The 21,662-nt window shown below is 36.1% G+C and overlaps 1 protein-coding gene and 1 long non-coding RNA gene across 6 annotated transcripts; one reads left to right on the top strand and one right to left on the bottom strand.

Annotated features, from left to right (window-relative positions):
- Window positions 1-6,744: 6,744 nt before the first annotated feature.
- LOC114577027 (uncharacterized) lies at window positions 6,745-12,999 on the bottom strand. Of its 3 annotated transcripts, none has more exons than XR_009831452.1 (3): window positions 12,859-12,999; window positions 10,858-12,784; window positions 6,745-8,921 (listed from the first exon to the last, which is right to left on the bottom strand). It is a non-coding gene; the product is annotated as an uncharacterized LOC114577027 (long non-coding RNA). The 3 variants fall into 3 exon arrangements; XR_009831453.1 differs by having other exon boundaries at window positions 10,584-12,784; XR_003696736.2 differs by having other exon boundaries at window positions 6,745-12,784.
- A 181-nt stretch (window positions 13,000-13,180) lies between these two features.
- LOC108001520 (solute carrier organic anion transporter family member 1A5-like) lies at window positions 13,181-21,635 on the top strand. Of its 3 annotated transcripts, none has more exons than XM_062080507.1 (10): window positions 13,181-13,321; window positions 16,246-16,506; window positions 16,596-16,805; window positions 16,875-17,133; window positions 17,214-17,355; window positions 17,420-17,714; window positions 17,784-17,976; window positions 18,338-18,590; window positions 18,895-19,348; window positions 19,701-21,635. In XM_062080507.1, the coding sequence occupies exons 2-10, from the start codon at window positions 16,248-16,250 to the stop codon at window positions 20,552-20,554; spliced, it is 2,919 nt and encodes a 972-aa protein (XP_061936491.1). In that variant the 5' UTR covers window positions 13,181-13,321; window positions 16,246-16,247; the 3' UTR covers window positions 20,555-21,635. The 3 variants fall into 3 exon arrangements, with proteins under 3 accessions (XP_061936491.1, XP_016918039.1, XP_061936492.1); XM_017062550.3 differs by lacking the exon at window positions 13,181-13,321 and adding an exon at window positions 15,663-15,988; XM_062080508.1 differs by lacking the exon at window positions 13,181-13,321 and having other exon boundaries at window positions 16,418-16,537.
- Window positions 21,636-21,662: the final 27 nt, after the last annotated feature.

The following is a 21,662-nucleotide window of genomic DNA, read 5'->3' on the forward strand; positions in this document are numbered from 1 at the left end:
TCTCCTCTCAAAGACAGAGATGAAGAGAGACGGAGGAGAAAGAAGAAAGGAGATTCGATCAATCTTCCAATTTCCAATTTACTCTTATCTCTAAAAATCCCTCGAATTTCCCAAAAAACTGAACGAATTCTAAAAACTTGGATCTCCTCTCAAAGAGAGAGATGAAGAGAGATCCTGGAGGAGAAAGAAGAAAGGAGATTCGATCAATCTTCCAATTTACTCTTATCTCTAAAAATCCCTCGAATTTCCCAAAAAACAACTTCGTTCCATCGAAAAACTGGACGAATTCTAAAAATCTCCGCTCAAAGGGAGAGACGAAGAGAGACGGAGAGGAGGAAGGAGAATGGAAAGGTTAGGTCATATTGCGGATAGGCAAAGTAAGTATCTCTCGGATGGAAACGTCGGTGTAAGACCACTTAGGTTCGTCTCTCTTTGGGAAAAGCTTATGGCGTGCCCTCAAAGTGGCCATTACGTGCCGATGCTTGGCCCATTCGATGGCCGAGGTAGAAAATCGGACGGTCAGCGTACCCTCTCCCTCCCAGCTAACCAGCTCCCCTCGCCCAGCCCCCTTCGCCACCAACTTCTTCCCGCATCTCTCCACCATCTTGCCGCTCTCTTCCGCTCTCTCTGCCATTTACCAACTTGTCCAATTAGGTGTGTCAAGAGGTATCGAATAATTATGGCAGTTTACGTTGGTCGCCGGCTCCTAGGGAATCGAAGGTATGGAAGGATCGAGAGGGGGAATTATTTGCTTGGTGGCGAAGAAATAGAGCGATCGAAAGCTTCGCCGAGCGATCGATGCTTTCTTCGAAATTTCGCGGGATGGATTTGCCGGAGTCGAATTTGGCGGAGCTAGGTTTTGTCATCCTTTCTCCATTTAAAGTTTTGGAATTTTCAATGCGAGCTCTTCGAAATGGGCCAATAATTTGCAAGCTATAGGAAAGGAGGAAGCTTCTTTTCAATAGCTCTTTTTCTATTTGGTGTTGATTAATTTAATAAGTAGAGGTCTTTCGAAATGGGCCAATAATTTGCAATTTGTCTTCTGTAAAAAAGGAGGGTTTTGTAATTATTTTTCCATCGTTGTTCAAAGTTTTCTAATCGATTTTCAACGAGAGAATCGGTGACTCGTGTTTTCGTATCAATTTAATAAATAAAGGTTTTTCAAAATTCAAAATTTTTCTTAGGGAAATTTGGAGGAAGCATCTATAATTATTTTTCCATCGTTGTTCAAAGTTTTCTAATCGATTTATTTCAATAAGAGTTCTTCGAATAATTTGCAATTTGTAGAAAAGGAGGAAGCTTCTTTTCAATAGCTCTTTTTCTATTTGTTCGATTTTCAACGAGAGAATCGGCATTTTTTTATTAATTTAATAAGCAGAGGTTCTTCAAAATTCGAAATAGCTCGATTTGCAATTGTTCTTCGTGGAATTTGGACGCGAAGGAAGATTTTTGTAATTCTTTTTCCATCGATTTTTCAAAGTTTTGTTTTCAATGAGAGTTCTTCGAAATGGGCCAATAATTTGCAATTTGTCTTCTGTAAAAAAGGAGGGTTTTGTAATTATTTTTCCATCGTTGTTCAAAGTTCTTCGAATAATTTGCAATTTGTAGAAAAGGAGGAAGCTTCTTTCCAGTAGCTCTTTTTCTATTTGGTGTTGATTAATTTAATAAGTAGAGGTCTTTCGAAATGGGCCAATAATTTGCAATTTGTAGAAAAGGAGGAAGCTTCTTTCCAGTAGCTCTTTTTCTATTTGGTGTTGATTAATTTAATAAGTAGAGGTCTTTCGAAATGGGCCAATAATTTGCAATTTGTCTTCTGTAAAAAAGGAGGGTTTTGTAATTATTTTTCCATCGTTGTTCAAAGTTCTTGGAATAATTTGCAATTTGTAGAAAAGGAGGAAGCTTTTTTCCAGTAGCTCTTTTTCTATTTGTTCGATTTTCAAGAGAATCGGCGTTTTTTTATTAATTTAATAAGCAGAGGTTCTTCAAAATTCGAAATAGCTCGATTTGCAATTTTTCTTCGTGGAATTTGGAAGCTTCTGTAATTCTTTTTCCATCGATTTTTCAAAGTTTTGTAATCGGTTTTCAATGAGAGTTCTTCGAAATGGGCCAATAATTTGCAATTTATTTTCTGTAAAAAAAGAGGAAGGTTTTGTAATTATTTTTCCATTGTTGTTCAAAGTTTTATAATCAAAGTTTTCAACGAGAGAATCGGTGACTCGCGTTTTCGTATCAATTTAATAAATAAAGGTTTTTCAAAATTCAAAATTTTTCTTAGGCAAATTTGGAGGATATTGCCGTCTATAATTGTTTTTCTATCGTTGTTCAAAGCTTTATAATCGGTTTTCAGCGAGAGAATCGGCGCTTTTGTATTAATTTAATAAATAAAGGTTCTTCAAAATTTGCAATTTTTCTTCCTGGAACTTCTCCATAGATGTTCAATCTTATTGAAGTGTATAATCGATTTCCAATTATAATAATAAATTCTAATATATTAATAAATTTTAAGTAAGGGTTTTTACAAATTTTTGCACAATTTTCTACGATAATCGAACTCATATATTAGTTTTATAATCGATTAATTTAATAAAGATCCTTTGAAATAATTTACAATTTATCCTATAAATTTTACGCAATTACTTACCTCTGCCGGCGTAATACGTCCTATCAACACAATTTTCGGCGGTAGAATGACATGTCGCCGCGCAGCTTCGCCTTATTGTTATTCTATTGGCCGGAATGTTATGGTTTCTTATTCGCTTATAATCGCGCGGAAAAAAAAAAAAAAAAAAAATTAGTGTATAACACTTTAACTGTAAAGTAAAAATAATAACATGTTATTAACAATATAACAAGAATAAATTTTTTTAAATTTTACACTTACATTTTTTTACTGTTACATTTTTTTATTTATTATAATATTTTATATTATATATTATATATAATATTTATAAATTTTTTCTACTCTAAAATATAATTTAACATCATTATTTTATATTTATTTAGTATAATTTTTTTGAGTTTCTTCGAATTTATATAAAGTATAAATTATAAGATATAAATGATATAAAATTAGAAAATTATAAGATCGATAGTACTTAATTTTATGTTTTTGGTAATACTTAAATTTATAGTTTATTTATAATTTCACATTAAAATTTAATATTAAATTCTAATTATCATTAATATAAAAATTTGTAGATAGTAATTTCCAAAAAGCGTTAGCATAAAAAAAATTAATTTTTTTCAAATTAAATTTTTTATTACAAAATACTCAATTGAAATGTAAAAAGATACAATATATTTTCTTGTGATAAAATTAATATATTAAGTAATAAATTCCATATTGAATTTTCGATACCTCGAATTATATATCGAAAACATTTCGATATTTCAACTATATCGATAATATTCTCGATAGCCTTTTTACATAATATACACTTCTTATTAATAATTTTGGCGGACTTCTTTCCATTAACTCTTTCTCCATCGTTGTCCAATTTTCAACGAGAGAATCGGTGATATAAATTTAATAGATAAATATTTTTGGAAATTTGCAATTTTTCTTCCTGGAACTTCTCCATCTTGTTGGAGTGTATAATCGATTTTCAATTATAATAATAAATTTTAATATATCAATAAATTTTAAAATTATATTTTTATATTATTATAATAATAAATTTTAAGTAAGGGTTTTTACAAATTTTTGCACAATTTTCTACGATAATCGAACTCATATATTAGTTTTGATAATCGATTTGCCGATTATTTTAATAAAGATCCTTTAAAATAATTTGCTTATTTTAATTTGTCTTCAACAGACTTCTTTCCAGTAACTCTTTCTCCATCGTTGTCCAATTTTCAACGATATAAATTTAATAGATAAATATTTTTGGAAATTTGCAATTTTTCTTCCTGGAATTTGGAGGAAACATTCCTTTCCATATTCAAAGTTTCCTCTAAGTGTGCAATTTAATAAAATTTGTCAATTTTCAATTTATCATAACAAAATCCAAGGATAGGTTTTTGCACAATTTTTTGTGAATTCACACATTGGCACGCGATCTTTTGTCAGTTTCGTATCCGGGGTCTAGGTCAGCCTCGAACCAGCGTTGCAGCGACGTTTCCGAAGGGTTCGACAACTACTCATTGTCGACTATCTGCCGCTCCAACGTTTGACGGTTATTCGATAGTTTCCGCCTTTAAGTAACGTCCCTTTCACCGGCATCTCAACGTATTAGTGATGAACACTCCGACTCGTGTTAAACCAGAATAATACTTTTCGTTTGCTTATTCAATTTCACGTGCAATTAAATTAGAAGGAGTAATTGGACTAGTTACATCAATTTTAATTTTATACATTACCATTTTATGCGACAATAAATTAACAAATTTAATTTATTTAATAAAATTTATTATCGAATATTTATTAATGATTTTATCTTGTTAACGTGAATAGAAAAACAATTAATCGAATATCCGTTTACTGGAAAGCAAATCTTCCGAACGCGGTAAACTTTTGAGGTTATAAAAAAAGAAGAAAAGGAAACGCGTTTCAGAAAGAAGACTTTATTTATATTCAAAAAAAAGTAGCTGAAGAAATACCTAAAGAATAAAATAAATGTATTCCTCGTAAAGAAAATCGAAGCAAATATCAGATTGTGAGACGAAATTTTACGAATAAATGTTACGAAGGTTTCCGATTTTATTATTATTAACAGCAAAATAACGATGGGCGGAATGGAAATCTTGGAACAAACGCGATCCTCAACTCATATTTAGAATTGGAATATTTTTACCTCATCCTCTTGCGCGTTTCCTTTTCCATTAATTCAACTGTTTCTTTGAGAAGCGAACGAATTTCAGACCGTTGTTCCTGCACGAGTTTGGAGCTCGAAACGAGAATCTCGTAAACGAAGGAAGATGGATTGAGAGGCAAAGCTGGGAGGCGGAGTTAGACGTATCGTAGGTTTCGTTAGCGGTGGAACGTTTGGATAAAGCGAAAAAATGATAAAAGAGGTCGAAAAGTTTGCAAGTTTGTTCGTCGAATAGAATTGTAAGCTGTGACGAAGACCGGATGCCAATGAAAATCCTGAACAAATATCTAAAAATGTTATCGCGATCGTGGTTCATTCGAATAACTCGTTATTCTTTTCCGAAACAAGCCGCATTAATATTTCGATTATCGCTTACTTGTTTACATTTCAAAAAGAAAAAATAGTATAGAATCTCGTGTGCAATTTCTTCGCGTTAAAACCAGATTTTTTTTTATAAAACATGATTGAAAATCTCGTACTAGAAAAAGATCAGTTAAAGCCAAAGAAACCGGCTTATATATTCCCATCGATGAACAAAGATTTTCTTCCGAGCGAAGAAAAACGGCAATTTCACCTAATACGATCTAATACGAAATTCTTAAATATCAAAAAAAAAGAAAGAAAGAAAAAAAAAAGTAGACAGAGATCCCTCATCACCGATCGATACGATGGTTTCGTAGGAAGAGGTTACGTAGAAAAGGACGGAGGCGGTGGATCCGAGCCAGTGGGAAGACACGTTTAAAGAATTAAAGTATCTAATGCGAAAGAAAGGTCTTGGAAGCCGGCGTTTGAAAGCGAAGCATTGTCTGCTTAAGCCTGGCATTCAGTGGCCTCTCTCTCTCTCTTTCTCTCTCTTTCTCTCTCTCTCTCTCTCTCCTCCCCGCCACTCTGGGGGGGTATAAATTGCGAAAAGGTAAGATAGTGCTCGGTGGAGGGAGAAAATAAGAAATTAAGAGAGAGTCTTAGAAGAGAATAAAGCTAAGAATTAAAGGCGGCGGAGAAGTGAGGAGGAGGAGGAGGAGGAGGAAGAGAAGGTGGAGGGGATAGGAAGAGAAAGAAAGCAGGAAGAAGAGGAGAGGGGGGGAGAGTGGAAGGAAGCCGGTGGCGCTCGCTTTCGGGCTTAAGCCCTCCCCGGGATTCTTACTCGCGCGTCATTTAACAAAACAATTAGAAGTTAACCCCTTCCTTCCTCGTCCTCCACCGTTTTCTTTTCTTTCCTGGATCGACCGACCTCCCCAAAATTAAGTAGGATTCCAATCCTTTCCCGAACCAAGGAAGGCCAACGCGGGCAGGATTCACTGGCCCTGGGACACTCCTCGGTTTAATTCTAATTCGATGGCGCCACTGTGCGATCGCACGTGTCACAACGAGATGCGCACGGATCGAGAAAATATAATACCAGGCTCGAATCTATTAATTTTAGGTTAACCGTTAGTCGTGTGTATTTAAATGAAATAAAGCGTATGATAAAATTATAGGCAGAGACGGGGTCGTAAAGAACGTGTTAATTTTTGGCTATTAATCAAACAACGGCTGTGATTTGTACACATTGTTAAAGTGAAAGTAAAATAAATACGATAAATCTTTTAACCTCTTAACCTCTTGATTGTTAAATGATAAAAATAGAATTTAATTTTGTATCAGGGTTGATTAAAATTAATTAAAAATTTAACGATTTCGAAAATAAGAGAGCTAGATTTATAATATTTTCTTTTGCGTTAAAATTATAAATATAAATCTAGAAATTGAATGTTAAACGAACTTGTTGATATCTAGTTTTTTTTAAGAGTAAACTAATTAATTTATTAATTTTTATATTAGAAATTTATAGGAACTATAATGAAAATAAAATTTTAATATTATAGAAATAATAGTTGTCAAGATTTGTCGATGTTCTTAGGTATTTTAAGAAAATAGAGAATAAAAAAAATTGACGGAAAACGACTGCTTTTGAATTTTTAATTGATGCGTTAAAGTGGAATACTTCGATAATACAATTTAAAATTAATACGTACGTTATACTTATTTCCATTTTATTTTTCTTATCGTTGATCATAAAATGCATACTTTCGGTCTTGATACAAGATAAAAGTTGTCTCATTTCGACTATTGCTATTCTCTTTCAAATTATAGTTTTTTCCTAATATAGATAAGCCTTTTTCCAGTTCCTCGAGAACACTTTTTGTAATTCATAAAATAATTAGAATCGTATCTTCCAGTATAACGACTTGATTTTTTTACTAAAACAATTTTTTTTTTTAGAACGATCGACTGTGTTAAAAAGTACTCGCAGTTAAGCATCTGGAAAAATCTATGATCTATGATGAATATATGTCGCTTGCAATTTATCCATTCTTTAGCTCGATCGCCCGTTTCTTCTCCGATGGATCGAAACTCGTGCGAGTGTTATACGTATTTTTAAATTATTACGATCAGTGAAAATATTCTATCAATAATTTCATTACTTAATTACGTGTACAACGTAGGATGAATAAAAAAAACAAATTTGGAAGTTTGCGAAAATTGTTCGAAAAATTTATCGAGTGTTATTTTTCTTTTTTTTTTTTTTAACGGATACGCGGCTCTGATTCGACGGTAAAGGGAAAAGGGGGGATGGGGCAATCTTGTGCCTTTTTATAGCGTCGACGTCTCCCTTTCTCGCGAAAAGTCCGCGAGCCGGCGTCGTGAATTCCTTCTTTCACGGCGATAAATAAAAAGTAAAGCGTAGTAGAGCAAAGACATCCGGCGACGGAGTCCACCCCCTCCCTCCTCCCCCCCGTCGATCTCGTCGATACCAGACTGCACCACAGCCCTCCTCTCTCTTATTTCCCCCGTTCAAATACCGCAGGAACAGTATTTCCCAACCAACCAACCTTTTTTTTTCCTTCCCCCCTCCCCAATCACGGCCCCTTTTTGAAACGCTCGTTCGATCTTCCCATTCTCTCTCTCTCTCTCTCTCTCTCTCTCTCTTCTCTCTCTCTCTCTCTCTCTCTCTCTCTCGATCATTTAAGGAAAGTCGTTGGAAAAACCCAAAAAATGGATGGGACAAGTGCTTAACGAGACGTGTTATTTTTACTCGATTCATTCGAATATTGTTCGAACGAAACGAAGAAGAACGAAAATGCACCTCGATATGAAACGTCGCGTAAAACTTCTTCGTGAACATTCAATTTTGCCCTCCCCACTTGTAAACCCTCCACGATCTCCCTCCCTCGTCGACTTCTTGACCGACCGTTTCTTTCCTTTATATTTTTATTAGATCGGTCGAAAGAACCGATGTTTTGGGAAAGGTTTGGAGGGGGGGAGATAAGAGAAGAGGGGTGAAGAGATATCCATCGAACGAGTTGCGAACCTCTGCCCACCTCGTCTGCGGCGTATCGAGCGTATAAAATAAATATCGCCGTGTTTTCCCACCCCTCCCTTCCTCTTCGAATGTGCATAATCTTCAAACGCGAAGAAAAGTGTGCGATGTTTCGTTTTTCCCTTTATGGGGGGGGATGGGAAAAGGGAACCCTTGGAAAAAAGATTCCTTGCCAATTATCAGAAACGCGGTTTCCCTGTACGCGTGCGCGTGTTGATTCTCTAAAACTCTTACTTTTTATTTGTGAAAAATCAGCAGGGGGGGAGAAGGTGGCGTCGTTTCGGCTCCCTTTCGCGCAACATTCACGAAGGGAGATACGTCGAAGAAATACTTCTCTGTCTTTTTTTTCGTTTGTTTGTTTGTCCGCCTAATTATTCCCTCTTCTCAGAGAAAAAATGGGGGAGGGGGAAATTGGCAAATTCAATCCCTTTCGTTTTTTTCTCTCCCTTTTCCCAGGTTAATTTATCGATCGGTCGTTTCGTTTACTTTCCAACTTTCCTCCACCGAATTTTCTCTCTTTTTTTAAAATTTGTGGAAACGAGTGAAAAGTCGAAAATGAAAATTTTGGAGATGGAGGGAACGAGCTCGAACCATCGACTTATCGAGATACGAGGATATTCTTGTGATCCGTCCATCTTCGCGTTGAGAATAAATCGGAAGTTGGGCCGGGGTTGAGTGGCTATTGTCGCGTCGAGCTTCCGTCCCCTGGCGTCGACGCTTTCTCTCGGGGAATCCTGTGCGTGTTTCTGTTAAGGAAGAGGGGAGGGAGAGTTAGATTATTAAAATTTGTTGAAAAGTTGAAAGGTATGCGTGAAAAATAGCGTAAATCGATGAAAATATCGTTATTCTATTCGAGAAAAATATAAATTCTTTTCGATGGATATTCAATCGTTCATCGAATATCTCATTCTTCACGATCAGTGACGATACTCGATAAAATAAATCGATGAAAAATAAATTAAATAGAAATTTAATCATTATTTTACTTTCCTCCCATCAAAGAATTTCAATAAAATATACCAAATATGTATCCGTTGAATCTCATTAATCATTATTTTTTCCTTTGAAAAAATTCCAATAAAAAATATTAAATATATATATATTCAATCGCTCATCGAATATCTCATTGTTTTTGCAAACGATCATTGACGATATTCGGTAAAACAGTGTGTATAATAAATCGATAAAAAATAAAAATTCAATCATTATTTTAGTTTCCTCCTTCGAAAGAATTCCAAATATATCCAATTAATTACTTTACTTTTGAAAAAAATTCCAACAAAAAATACCAAAAATATATATATTTAATCGTCCATCGAATATCATCAAATATCTAATTCTTGTTCTGAATGATGATATTCGACCAAACATTTTTCCTTGCTTGAAAAAATTCCAAAAATAAAAAATATCATATATATTTATATATTCATCGAGTTTTATCAAGTTTTACTTTCTTGGTAAATGGTCATCAGTGACAAACAAAAAAAAAAAGACACCCTTTAACGGACGCACAGGGTTACTGTCGACAAGTGGTGATCCGGGGGAGGGGTGGGTCAAAGTCGGAGTTCCAGACGGGCATTCGTGAATACAGAGGGCCGAGTGTTGGAACGAATCCCACGAATGGAAAGGGTCGAGGTCAACGAGGAAGGGGGCGGCAAACCTGTGGGATGGATGGAGCCCACCGGAAGCTTTTTAACCGGTGGCTACACCCCCACGATCGGCCTCCCGCTTCCAGATTAATTTCATCATGAATGTTAGCCCAACACTTGAGATTCAACCGCAGCCAAACACCGTACCACGATACTCTATTAACAGTTTAAAGCGTATTACAGTTGCCCCTAGATACGAACTAACCTAACCTAACCTCGCGAAAAGTGTTTTCTATTATTTCCATTATGAAGTGTTTATGTACCTCGATTCTTTTATCTTTCGCTTTTTTGTTTCATCGAAATGCACATAATATCGTAATTCCTTTCTCTTAGCGAGTCGAAGATATTCGTTATATTTAAAAGTTTTATGAAAATGTCACTATAAACGTTTCAATAATAATCGAGATACTAATTACGATTATCACCAAACAATACTCAATTAACAATTTAAAGCGTATTACAATTGTAGATACGAACTTAACCTAACCTCGTGAAAAGTGTTTTTTATTATTTCCATTATAAAGTGTTTATGTACCTCGATCCTTTTATCTTTCGCTTTTTTGTTTCATCGAAATGCACATAATATCGTAATACCTTTCTCTTGACGAATCAAAGATACTCGTTATATTTAAAAGTTTTATGAAAATGTCACTATAAATGTTTCAATAATAATCGAGATACTAATTACGATTATCACCAAACGATACTCAATTAACAATTTAAAGCGTATTACAATTGTAGGTACGAACTTAACCTAACCTCGTGAAAAGTGTTTTCTATTATTTCCATTATGAAGTGTTTATGTATCTCGATCCTTTTCGCTTTTTTGTTTCATCGAAATGCACATAATATCGTAATTCCTTTCTCTTGACGAATCGAAGATACTCGTTATATTTAAAAGTTTTATGAAAATGTCATTATAAACGTCTCAAAGGATTAATAATAATCGAGATACCAATTACGATTATCACCAAACGATACTCAATTAACAATTTAAAGCGTATTACAATTGTAGATACGAACTTAACCTAACCTCGTGAAAAGTGTTTTCTATTATTTCCATTATGAAGTGGTTATCCATCTCGATCCTTTTATCTTTCACTTTTTTTTTCAATCGAAACCCACACAATATCGTAATTTCTTTCTCTTGGCACGTCGAAGATATTCGTTATATTTCAAAAGTTTTACGAAAATGTCACTATCTCAAACGATTAATAACGATCAAGATACTAATCACTATTATCACAGGACGAATAAAAATAAAGATTGAAACTAATTTCGATAAAATCTTTGAGCAAAGCAAGAAAAAAAAAAGAAAATTTCAATCACAACGGAACGTGAAAATTGGTAGTCGCGAATATAGAAACGAGGATACGTCGATTACGCGATCGTTAAAGTTTCGAAGTACATAGAGGGCGCGTTACACCAGTTTTTGCGCGGTTGACAGAGGCAGCCAGCCTGCCAATTAGGCGTGTCTGAAAGGTCGTAGCATTGGTTAAGCTCGTTTCACGAAGACGAGGGCCTCGTTCTCGAGAGTTTAAAGAACTCTCTCTCTCTCTCTGTCTCTCTCTCTTTCTCTTTGGAACGAGGGACAACAATCCTTTCCCCTCTCCCTCCCGCTATCTCTATCCTCCTTCGCCTTTTTTTCGGTGGAAATAAAACTGTTGTATCTACTAATAAAGGCGGAGTCTTACTTTTAAAAGCGCGTACTCCTCCCCCTCCCTCTCCTTCTTCCTTCTCCGCGCTCCTTCTCTCACCTTCGTTCTTGCGTTAAAATAGGAGGGATTAGTTCCTATGGTAGCGCAGGGGGGCTTAAGCATTGATGAGGTTTTTAAATGGGTTCTTCTCCTTTGACGATGGTAAGAAAGAGAGAGAGAGAGAGAAAGAGAGGAAGAAGGGCGCGGATGGCAGAATAGAAGAGAGAGAGAGAGAGAGAGAGAGAGAGAGAGAGAATGGGACGATATTTACCGGGAGATTAAAAAATCGGGGGAAAAATTAAGTGTTACGGGGGCACGCCCCCGTCCAAGGATTTAATTCTACGTAATCCTCCGCTAAGATCGCCCGAACTGGTGCCCCCCCCTCTTCCCCTCTATGTTCCTCAGACGGCTGCCCGTGATTTTCAACCCTCCTCTAGAGATACCTACGCTTCTCTTTTTTTCTCTTGCACTTTTCAGATTATACGCTTTTATGAATGTTCTCGGTTGGAAACGCGTGAGAAAATCGTAAGGGGGAGGAGTTTTTTAGAATTTTCTCGGTTGGAATCTTTTGAATGTTTCTTTTTTTTTTTTTTTTAAATGTTCCGGAAAGTTGAAAAAATAGCATAAGAAATTTGTGGATACATACGATATTGATATTGGAGATATTGTACATCCAGGAATGTCGATAACATTGATATGAAGTGGATAATACACGTATATATCGAGGAGAAAAAAGTTTATAAGCGAGATTAATTGAAGCAACGAATGCGCGAGTACAATCGATAAAGTGGAAATTCATCCGGGAGTTTAGCAGCGCGGAGGCCGATTGGGAAAATTTATTCCCGGGTTCATGGAATTCCGGTCTTTTTCCCTTGGCTATCTGGTTCCACTCAAATAATAATAATGTAGCTTAATTACACGAGGACAAGTCGATATGTTGGCGATACAAATATTTAGAGGGTGGACGAAGAGTGACCGGTGGAACCGATGTTATTAGTAAATTAACCGACATCAAAGAAAATGGTAGCCAGTGGTCACTTACTCTGCTAATGGAAAGCGTGCATCCTCCTACGTGAGATATCTATAGATGTACTTACGTATACGCGCGTATAAATACATTTCTATATTTCAGTTATGCCATACTTGCGATCGTTATGAACGTGGAATATTACCGTGGCTCCTCGAAGGGACCGTTCAGAATACCAATCGCTCGTTACTAGTAATACGTGTATAATATTTATCCCATCTATCGAATTCGTTCGTCTGTAAAATTAAATCTTTTTATTTTCTTTTCAATTTAAATAATATATATTCGATTAAGGAAAGAAAATTAATACTGTCAAAGATGTTTTTTCAATATCTTTCAATATCTCGATATGCTTGATTTCGTTAGAGAAGTATACGTTTTTTCGTATCGTAATGTCACTAGACTCGACATAACCTCTCCTTCGTGTCGTAGTTATTTTTTCTCTCTGTCTCTCTTTCTCTCTCTCTCTCTTCGCATCGTGGTCATTTTCTTCGTGTTGTATATAACCGGATATATATTGGTTCACTAGTTTTCTGCAAAACTCGAAGGTTATGAAATCGAACGAATATGTAAACACTGTCCCGGGTATCGTATTATGAATGAAGCAATTAGTATAGAGACAGTTTTCACTGAAGTAAGATGTGTTTATCGCGCTAGTGGTTATTATGAAACGTCGTGCAATATCCATTCGAACTCGTTCGACGATCCACGATAAGAAGTATTCACACCTTTATCGAATCGAGAGGTGGTCAGTTCGAGCAATTTCTTCGAAGGTAAGGAAACATAAAAACGATACGTAACAAACTGTGACATGAAAACAAGATCGTATCGGGAATCGTGTGTTTACGTGCGTGGATTTTTTTTCAGATTTTCGTGTTCTGAATTCATCCGTAATACGTTGGTTATGAATGTATTCATTTGTAATCAACAATTTTCTTAAAGAATATCTTCGCGTGCGTTTATTATATCTTTAGCAATCGGAACAATTCCATAATCGTATATATTCTTTAACAAATCTCTGTTGATACACTCAAATATGGCGGAAAATAATTGTCGAATGGATTTTTCCTATCAATCATAAAAATAATTAACACCTTTTTGCAGTATCGTATCGATTCCACGTTTCGAAATTCGATATTTATTTACGGTTAAGAAAAAATTTTTTCTATATAATTTTAAATTAAAATATAATTATGAAAATTAAATTTCATCCAACTTAATTCGATTTCACGTTTCAAAATTCGATCGATTCGTTAAAAAAAATTCGTTTTCTTATTATTTTCGAAATTCCTCTTTTTCCCTCGTCACATACACACTCTAATTCCCAAAAATTCTATACTTCGAAATTCTGATTTATTAAGAAAAGAATTTATACATATAGTCGTCAAAATTATATTCTCCATTAAATCTGATCGTTTCACTCGAACCTAATCCAATTCCAATTTCATTTCAAAATTCCTACCGATTCATTTATCATCCGAGAGGAGAGCTGGCTGATTGGGCTAAGAAGAAAAAGATTCCCCCCTACGTCCCTCTCCTTTCCGATTTTCCCCGTGTCTCCACCATTCCTCTCCTCCACGGGTCTTAAGGGTGATTTCTTTTCGTTTCTGGCTCCGCCGGACTAAATTTCGCGCGTTAAGCCCTCGGTGTAATCCTGCCCTTAATATTCAAAAACGTGATCGCCCTGCCAAGCGTCCCGTACCAAGGAACAACCCCACCCAAGCGACGAGGTGCGCTCGGCCAACCGAACCTGGCGAACGGAGGGAAGCTTTTCATATGCTAATTGGCATTCGTCATTTTCTTATGGCGCCGACTTAAGTGTGCTTAAGCGTGCTAACTCCTTTCTCGAACCGTTTCGACTCTCTCTCTCTCTCTCTCTCACTCTTTTTCTCCGGAAAGAAACCGGACTCGTGCCATTTTCCAAATTGAACGCTTTCGGGATCGCTTCTTTGACGTTTTAGAATTTTAACCAGCGTGGAATACGAAATTGGCCATGTATAAGTTGCGCGGCGTAGATTTTTTTTTTTTTAAGTAATTTGCCAATTTTTCAAATTGTAAGATTTAGATGAAGAAATTTCAAGTAAGAATTGCTTTTTTTTTGTAATCGTTTTAATTCAAGATAATTTAATTCGCAGAAACCGTTTTGTGGATAGGTTCTTCGTTACACGTAATAAGTTGTAGAAGATGGATTTTTAAAGTGATTTTTGAAATTGCAGGATTTGGCGAAAAAAATTTCACTGCTTTTCCTCTTGTAATCGTTTTAATCCAATTCGTAGATGGCGCGAGCGAGTTGCGTGCAGGAAGGAAATTTGAAATGCTTAGGATTTAATAATCGTAGATGGCGTGAGTGAGTTACGTACAGAAATTGTAATCTAAAGATTTTTCAACTTTTCAATAAAGTTTCAACATTTTCGTTTTTATTTTCTTTTCTTTCTTTTTTTTTTTTTTTTCTGTAACTCGAATAGAATCGATAAGTCTATAATCTATATTGTATCGAGTGTCTCATAGTTCAAGGATTACTTCACGTTTCTTTTTATCTTTTATCTAAAGTGGTTCGTATTCGACTCATCTTTTTTATTGATTGATACATTCGTGTTCGCGTGAATTCCTGTCGTGTAGATTAACTAATGACATTGCGTACCGATAATTTTCTTATCATCGTTAAATCATCGAAATCGAGGGAGAGAGATAATTTTTGCGAAAATTTCTGTTTAATTAATCTCTGAATAACGACATTGGAGAGATATATGTGGCGATTATAATACTTAAAAATTACCTCCAAGATGAAATAAAACAAAATGATTTGCTCAAAAGTAAACCTCATCCATCCAATTTTTTCGCCTCGATGAAAAAGCTTAAAATAAACGATTAACAGGAACGAAAAAGCACCCTCTCGATTTTTCACGCGGTCGATAAAATCTCCACCTACCCGATCAACAGATTACATTTAAAAATTGCCTTATTATCTGACAGGTAATCGACACATAAATGTTACGCCTCGTAAATATATTTCGTTTCGTGATACCAGGCGTTTACCTGTCCCTCTCTTTCTCCCTCTCTCTGTCCCTCTTCCCCATGCATGCAGCACATGCGTATATTACACCTCCACTCTTTATCGAAAGATATCCGAGCGGCGTATCTGTAACAAGATAACGTGCCTCGTCGACTAAAAGTGCCTCGCCTCACCTGCCTTCCAGTTCGCCTCGCACGGTTATTAATCCGTTTCAATTTCTCTCTCTCTCTCCCTCTCTCGTGGACGAAAAAGAAAAAAAAAGAAACTTGGTGAAAACGCGAAAACGAGGGGGAAAAAGCATCAACGAGTCTCTGCACGAGTGACACGCGGATAAACATGTGAAAGGAACACATTGTACGAGTTCTCTCTTCTCTCCCTCTCTCTCTCTCTCCCGCACGATTTCGATCGTGCAAATTGTGTCGAACAGGTGCGTTGATATGACGAAGGAGTCGATCGATCGATCCCCTTTTCGATGTGTTTCGAATCGCTCGTGAAGAAAAAAGAATTTACTCGAGGAGAAGGTGGAAATTAATTTTTTCTCGAACCTGCTCGACGTCACCAGCGCGGTGATTCATCGTGACGCGTAGCCACACGTGTAACGCGACGCGGTTAATCGGCTCGTGTTCGGGCCCAATTTTTGTCCACGAGTGTTAAACGTAATAAATTTTGTCGTTTGGGAAAAAGGAATGGCCATACGCGCGAGGGAAGTGATACGATCGGACGTGGACGGCGGCCTGGCTGGACCGGCTAATCCAATACCGGACGAGTCGATAGACTGTGGCTGCGCGCAGCTGCCGTGCCCCAAGTTGGCCAGATTCGCGACGAGGCGGTTGTTCGTCGGATTGCTGTCATGGGTGGGCCTGATCCAAGCGGCCGCCTACGCTTACCTCCACATGGCGGGGCCCACGATAGCGAGGAAGTTCCAGTTCCACCCTTACGCGATGGGTAGAGACGTGCTTTCCATGCTTTTTTATCCGTAAGAAAGAAAGAACCGAGAATCGAATGCAACGCTCCTTCCTTCCGTTTCTCTCCAGAATGGGTGCTCATAGTTTCGGACCTGACGCCGTTCGCCCTCGGGGTGGTGATCGCTTATTGGGGCGACAGGATACACAGGGCGGCCTGGATCGGCGCCATTGTTCTCCTGCAAAGCGTCTCGTATTTCGTTATGATCATACCTCATTTGACCCATCACACGAGAGTGGTGGAGGAGACCGAGAACGTAACCCACATGTCGATATACGCCGGTAACTTGTTTCTCACTTCGGTCTTAAATGCTATTCAACGTATATCTTCTTACCTTTCTTCTTTTCCAGACGACAGTCGGGATCTTTGCTCGGAGACGTCGTCGAGAATCGTGGCCAAGGAGAAGGAGTTTTGTTACTTCACGTTGGCGATGATCGTGGTTGTGCAAGTGGTGGCCGGCATCGCGAATATCTCCTACTTCGCACTGGGCGTTTCCTACCTGGACGACAACACGAAGAAGAAGCACGTATCCGGCCTCATAGGTTTTCTCATTTCCGTGAAAATTTTCGGTATCCTTGTTGGATGCATGCTGGCGTGGATATGCCTTAGGTGGGTGAGCACGAGTTTGATAATCACGATTCTCGAACGAGGGAGATAAGAGGGAAAGGAAAAATGTGTTCAATGCGCAGATTCGACGCGATTACATTGAACCCCGTAGAATCGTACAGGGAACAGATCGGCGCGTGGTGGTTGGGTTTGCCGATTTTCGCCTTGCTGCTGGTAATTCCGGGCCTCCTTCTCTCGTGGTTCCCCCGAATGCTACCATCAGAGGTGATTTGAGACGAATTTTGAAAATATTCCAAATATTCAAATATTCAAACGTCCGTTTTTCCAGATCGTGGAGAAAGCAGCCGTGTCGTTGTTGAACAATTCCAACAATCAGTCGATTCGAGCGCCACGCACGGTAGTGAGTCAAAACGTTGGAAGCATGGACTTCTGGCCATCGTTGGGCAGACTGATCACGAACAAGATTCTGATGTGCCAAATCCTGGCCTGCACCCTCTACATCATGGCCATAGTGAATTTCGTTGCTTTCGAGAATCTTATTGGACAGTCGAGATTTCACGTGCCGAAGCCCACTGGGATGTTACTGGGTTTCGAGGATCCTATTTCTTCGAGATTAATAACGAGTAAAAATCGGGCATTTCCATTTTCCTAAGCGAGACGTTAGTTCAGATGTCAAGATTTAATTTTTCCAGATATTTTGAAGCCCAGCCTGGTCGCGTTGATCGTTGTACTCTCGGGAATGGTAATTTCGAAGTTGAAACCAAGCGCGAGAACTGTCATTGGGTACAGTATTATCGTCGTGCTTTTGGCAGCTGGGATCATATTTGCACTCACTGCCGCGACCTGTGACAAAAAACCTATCTTCGGCACAAATAAAAAGGGATCGTAAGTATGAGCGACGAAAAATAATTATCGCGTTACGTTTCATATATATTTGTATATATTTAACGGTTTAAAAAAATATTCGAACATTTTTTGCGACGAATTTGCGCAGAGCAAGAATCAAAGTGCTTCTTTGAGTATTAACTTTCTAATGGTGCCGAATAAAATTTTAATCAAAAAAAAAAGTTGTTAGATGGAATTGTATCAAAAGAAAGATTGGTTTCTTGAGAACAAATATGTACAAATGTGTTTCATTTGAAAATCAGAATTTTCGAATTAAATGAATTATAAAATATAAAATAGTAGTTTCACGAACCATGTATATATATATAAAATATATTATCCTTTCTTTTCTTTTTTTTAGTCTCGTATTATTGCATTATTGCAATCGAAATTGTCGATGTTCAGACGATGCCGATTTTCGTCCCGTCTGCGACAATAAGGGCATATACACCTTTTATAGCCCTTGTCACGCTGGATGCACATTTTCCGAAGTCAGAAACGGTATAACAACTTATAGTGAGTGCAGCTGTGTAAAAAGTGTAATAGGCAAAACGGATGCGATCGATGGACCTTGCACTTCGAATCGTTGTCAATTCAATTGGGTAGCTTTTGAGGTTAGTATTCCTTTCCATCCTCTACAATATTAAAAAATTCTTACGAAACATATATGCTATTTAATCCTTTTTGTCGACGAATTAAAATTATCAAAAATTATACATTTGTGTTACTTAACGTATTAATAATTTCGATTATTAATAACAAAATTTTTATATTAAACAATATATATATATATATATATATATATCTTTATCCCTGATATTTAGATCTTTAATTTGTAATCTTCGAGAATCATATTCGAGAGGTATAATTGTCTCTGCTAAGAGGTTATTTTGATACAAGATTTCTTCTCTTCTTCAGTTTGGAATTCTCTTATCCTGCGTATTAATTGCCTCGACCTTCGTGGGAGATATATTGATCATCTTAAGATCGGTGAACGTGCAGGACAAGGCTATCAGCATAGGATTTCTCATGACGTGCATAGCATTTATACCTGGAAAAATTTTATACGACGTGATAGCAAACCTAACCTGTCTATATTGGGGTGCGCAAAAAACTTCGTGTCGTATCCACGATGGCACGAAGCTCGGCAACTATCTGTGCTATATGACAGGTTCTTTGTTGGTTTTGTGCGTTATATTGAAATTGGTCGTGTGGTGTCTCTCCGAAGATTTGAAGCTTTACGTCCAGAAAGAGGGAGAAGCAACGTCGATGACTGAAATGAGAGAAATGATATCAAGCACGAATGATGCGACCAATCAACAAGGTCGAAGTGATAATGAGAGTGAAGTTATAGCGCATCAATCTTCTTCGAGTACGTTGTAATTTTCTATGATTTCTAATTTTTCAGCCAAGATCATCATTTTGAATAGCATTGTGAAGATTGGGAATAGTTATTGGTGCAAGGTTATTATTGATGAATACTTTTCTTAAACGGATTAAGTTAGTTTTAATCAAATTTATTAAATAATTGATATTATTTATAATTTTGAAATTAAATTTGTTTAATTTCTGATTCCATGGTTTATATTGGTTAGGTTAAGTTGATAAGCAACAATCGTTAAATAAAATCTTTTCAATATGATGATCTTGATTTAACATAGTGATCATCGAAAAGAGTTATTTTATCGTTTTAAATATTTATCATTAATATGTAATTTTTGTAGATGATACAACGATTAACGTAGAAAAATCAAGCGAAGACTTAAAAAAATCCGTCAAATCCATATACGAAAATGTAAGAGCAGAAGATCAAGAGACCGAGAAAACTCCACTGAAATACGGTCCCTTAGGTCCTGGAGATCGTCGAACGGATTCAAAAACCTCTCTCAATCAGCCGTCTCAAAAATCAAAAATACGAAACATAGACTCGGAGGACGATCTAAGTTCCAGTGACGAAGAGGGAAAGAAAGATTCGAGTCCAAAAGTAGCTTACAGACCTTTGGATATCGATTCAGACGTGGAAAGTGATCTCAGCAGCGTGGAGCCAAGGTCACGTAAACGCATCATGGGAAGAGAGTACGAGTCTGTGTATAACAGCGATACTTCTTCCGTCAAAAATTCACTCAAACGAGAATTTCCAAATCCAGACAATTATGGTGATCCAAGGTTGAATCGAAGAAACATAGACGGTTCTTCGAAAACGAGCAGTTTTGAATTTTCAAGGAAGAGGGAAGACGAGCCTCTACAGAAGAGGGGAGACTTCAACGAAGTCGGTATACCTGTTGTCGATCCTGTATCCACGAAAGGTGTAAAATCGTTGATCGATAGATACGAAAAGGTTGATGAGGAACAAGAATTGGCGATAGCGGGAGAGAATGGAAGTCATCCAGAACCTAAGATAGGAATTCCATTGGTGGCCATGACGCAGAAGAAGTCAAGTTCGATAAATCAATATTCGTCCGGGTTCAGCAGTTTAGGGGATAGTAAGATTCCTGAGAATCGACCGGCATCGAGAGAAAGTGTCAGCCCAAAAATGTCCAGTAAAGGAAGTTTAGGAACGTTGCACACTGATTTTTGATAGATAATGATAATAGTGTTGCATGTTATTTCGTTTTGACATTTTATACCGAAGTCTATAGAAAGTTATTTATTCAGATATTTCTGTTTACTTTTTTTCATCTATTCAGAATTGAATTTTATTTATGTTATTCGTGAAGTATTAAAGTGTAGCTATTAAGATATTAGGTAAGAGATAATAGATAAAGTAATATATTGAAGTTGTTTTCAGTTTGGAATATGTAATTTTTTCCATGATGTAGGAATCAACAGTTGTTATCAAATTGATATATTTTAATGATCGTTTTATTTCATTAAGCTATAAATATGTTACAGATAATTCTGTAATTTAATTGAAAACTTTTAATGAATTATAGATTATTTATATTATTAGTCTAAGGCTAAGTGCAAACTATAATTAAAAAAGTTATTTTGTATACGATTGATAGTCTTAGAATTTTGAAATTGTAGAAGAATGCTCAAAAATCTATTGTTGTTGAAAAATGTTTCTGTTGAAAACTAAAAGAAATGAAAATAATTGATAAAAATATGATTATTCGTCCGAAGAATATCTTTACATGATTTTCAATTTAGCATTTCTTCTATATTTTAAATTTTATTAATTTGGTAGTAAATACAGTTTTTCTTCTTCATATCACATATTATTACAGCTTCTTAAATAGTACAAATTTATATTATATATATATTTTTATATTACTTACCGAAGATTCGAGATACATACATATTCTTCGTATATTTATGAAAAGAAAAAAAAACGAAAAATTATTTACTATTCAAAAGTATGAAGTGCAAATAATTTATAAAAAAAGACTGTATGATTAATTCATAATTAGTTTAATATTCATATAATACTGCCAGTAATTTAAATAAAATAAAGTTTAACATTGTCTATGAAAATTAAATTGATTTTTCTTTTATATGAGATAATATACGAGGTAAATCAATAATCATTTATTTACACTTCAACATAAGAAAAAAAATAAATTTATTATAGAAAATAAGAGTACTGCAATGTTCATCACATATTTGTCAAATTATTTTATATTTATTACAAATTCATTTAAATATATTATTTTATCTAATCATTTTTTTATTTATTTACCTTTAAA

This window comes from Apis cerana, linkage group LG10, assembly GCF_029169275.1.
Source record: "Apis cerana isolate GH-2021 linkage group LG10, AcerK_1.0, whole genome shotgun sequence".
Lineage (NCBI taxonomy): Eukaryota > Metazoa > Arthropoda > Insecta > Hymenoptera > Apidae > Apis > Apis cerana.

What these genes read in the sequence shown, in the direction of transcription:
- LOC108001520 (XM_062080507.1), top strand. Translation starts at nt 16,248, where the DNA reads ATGGCCATACGCGCGAGGGAAGTGATACGATCGGACGTGGACGGCGGC. An exon ending in CCACATGTCGATATACGCCG is followed by an intron (nt 16,806 to 16,874) that starts GTAACTTGTTTC and finishes CTTCTTTTCCAG; the next exon opens with ACGACAGTCGGGATCTTTGC. An exon ending in CCCGAATGCTACCATCAGAG is followed by an intron (nt 17,356 to 17,419) that starts GTGATTTGAGAC and finishes CCGTTTTTCCAG; the next exon opens with ATCGTGGAGAAAGCAGCCGT.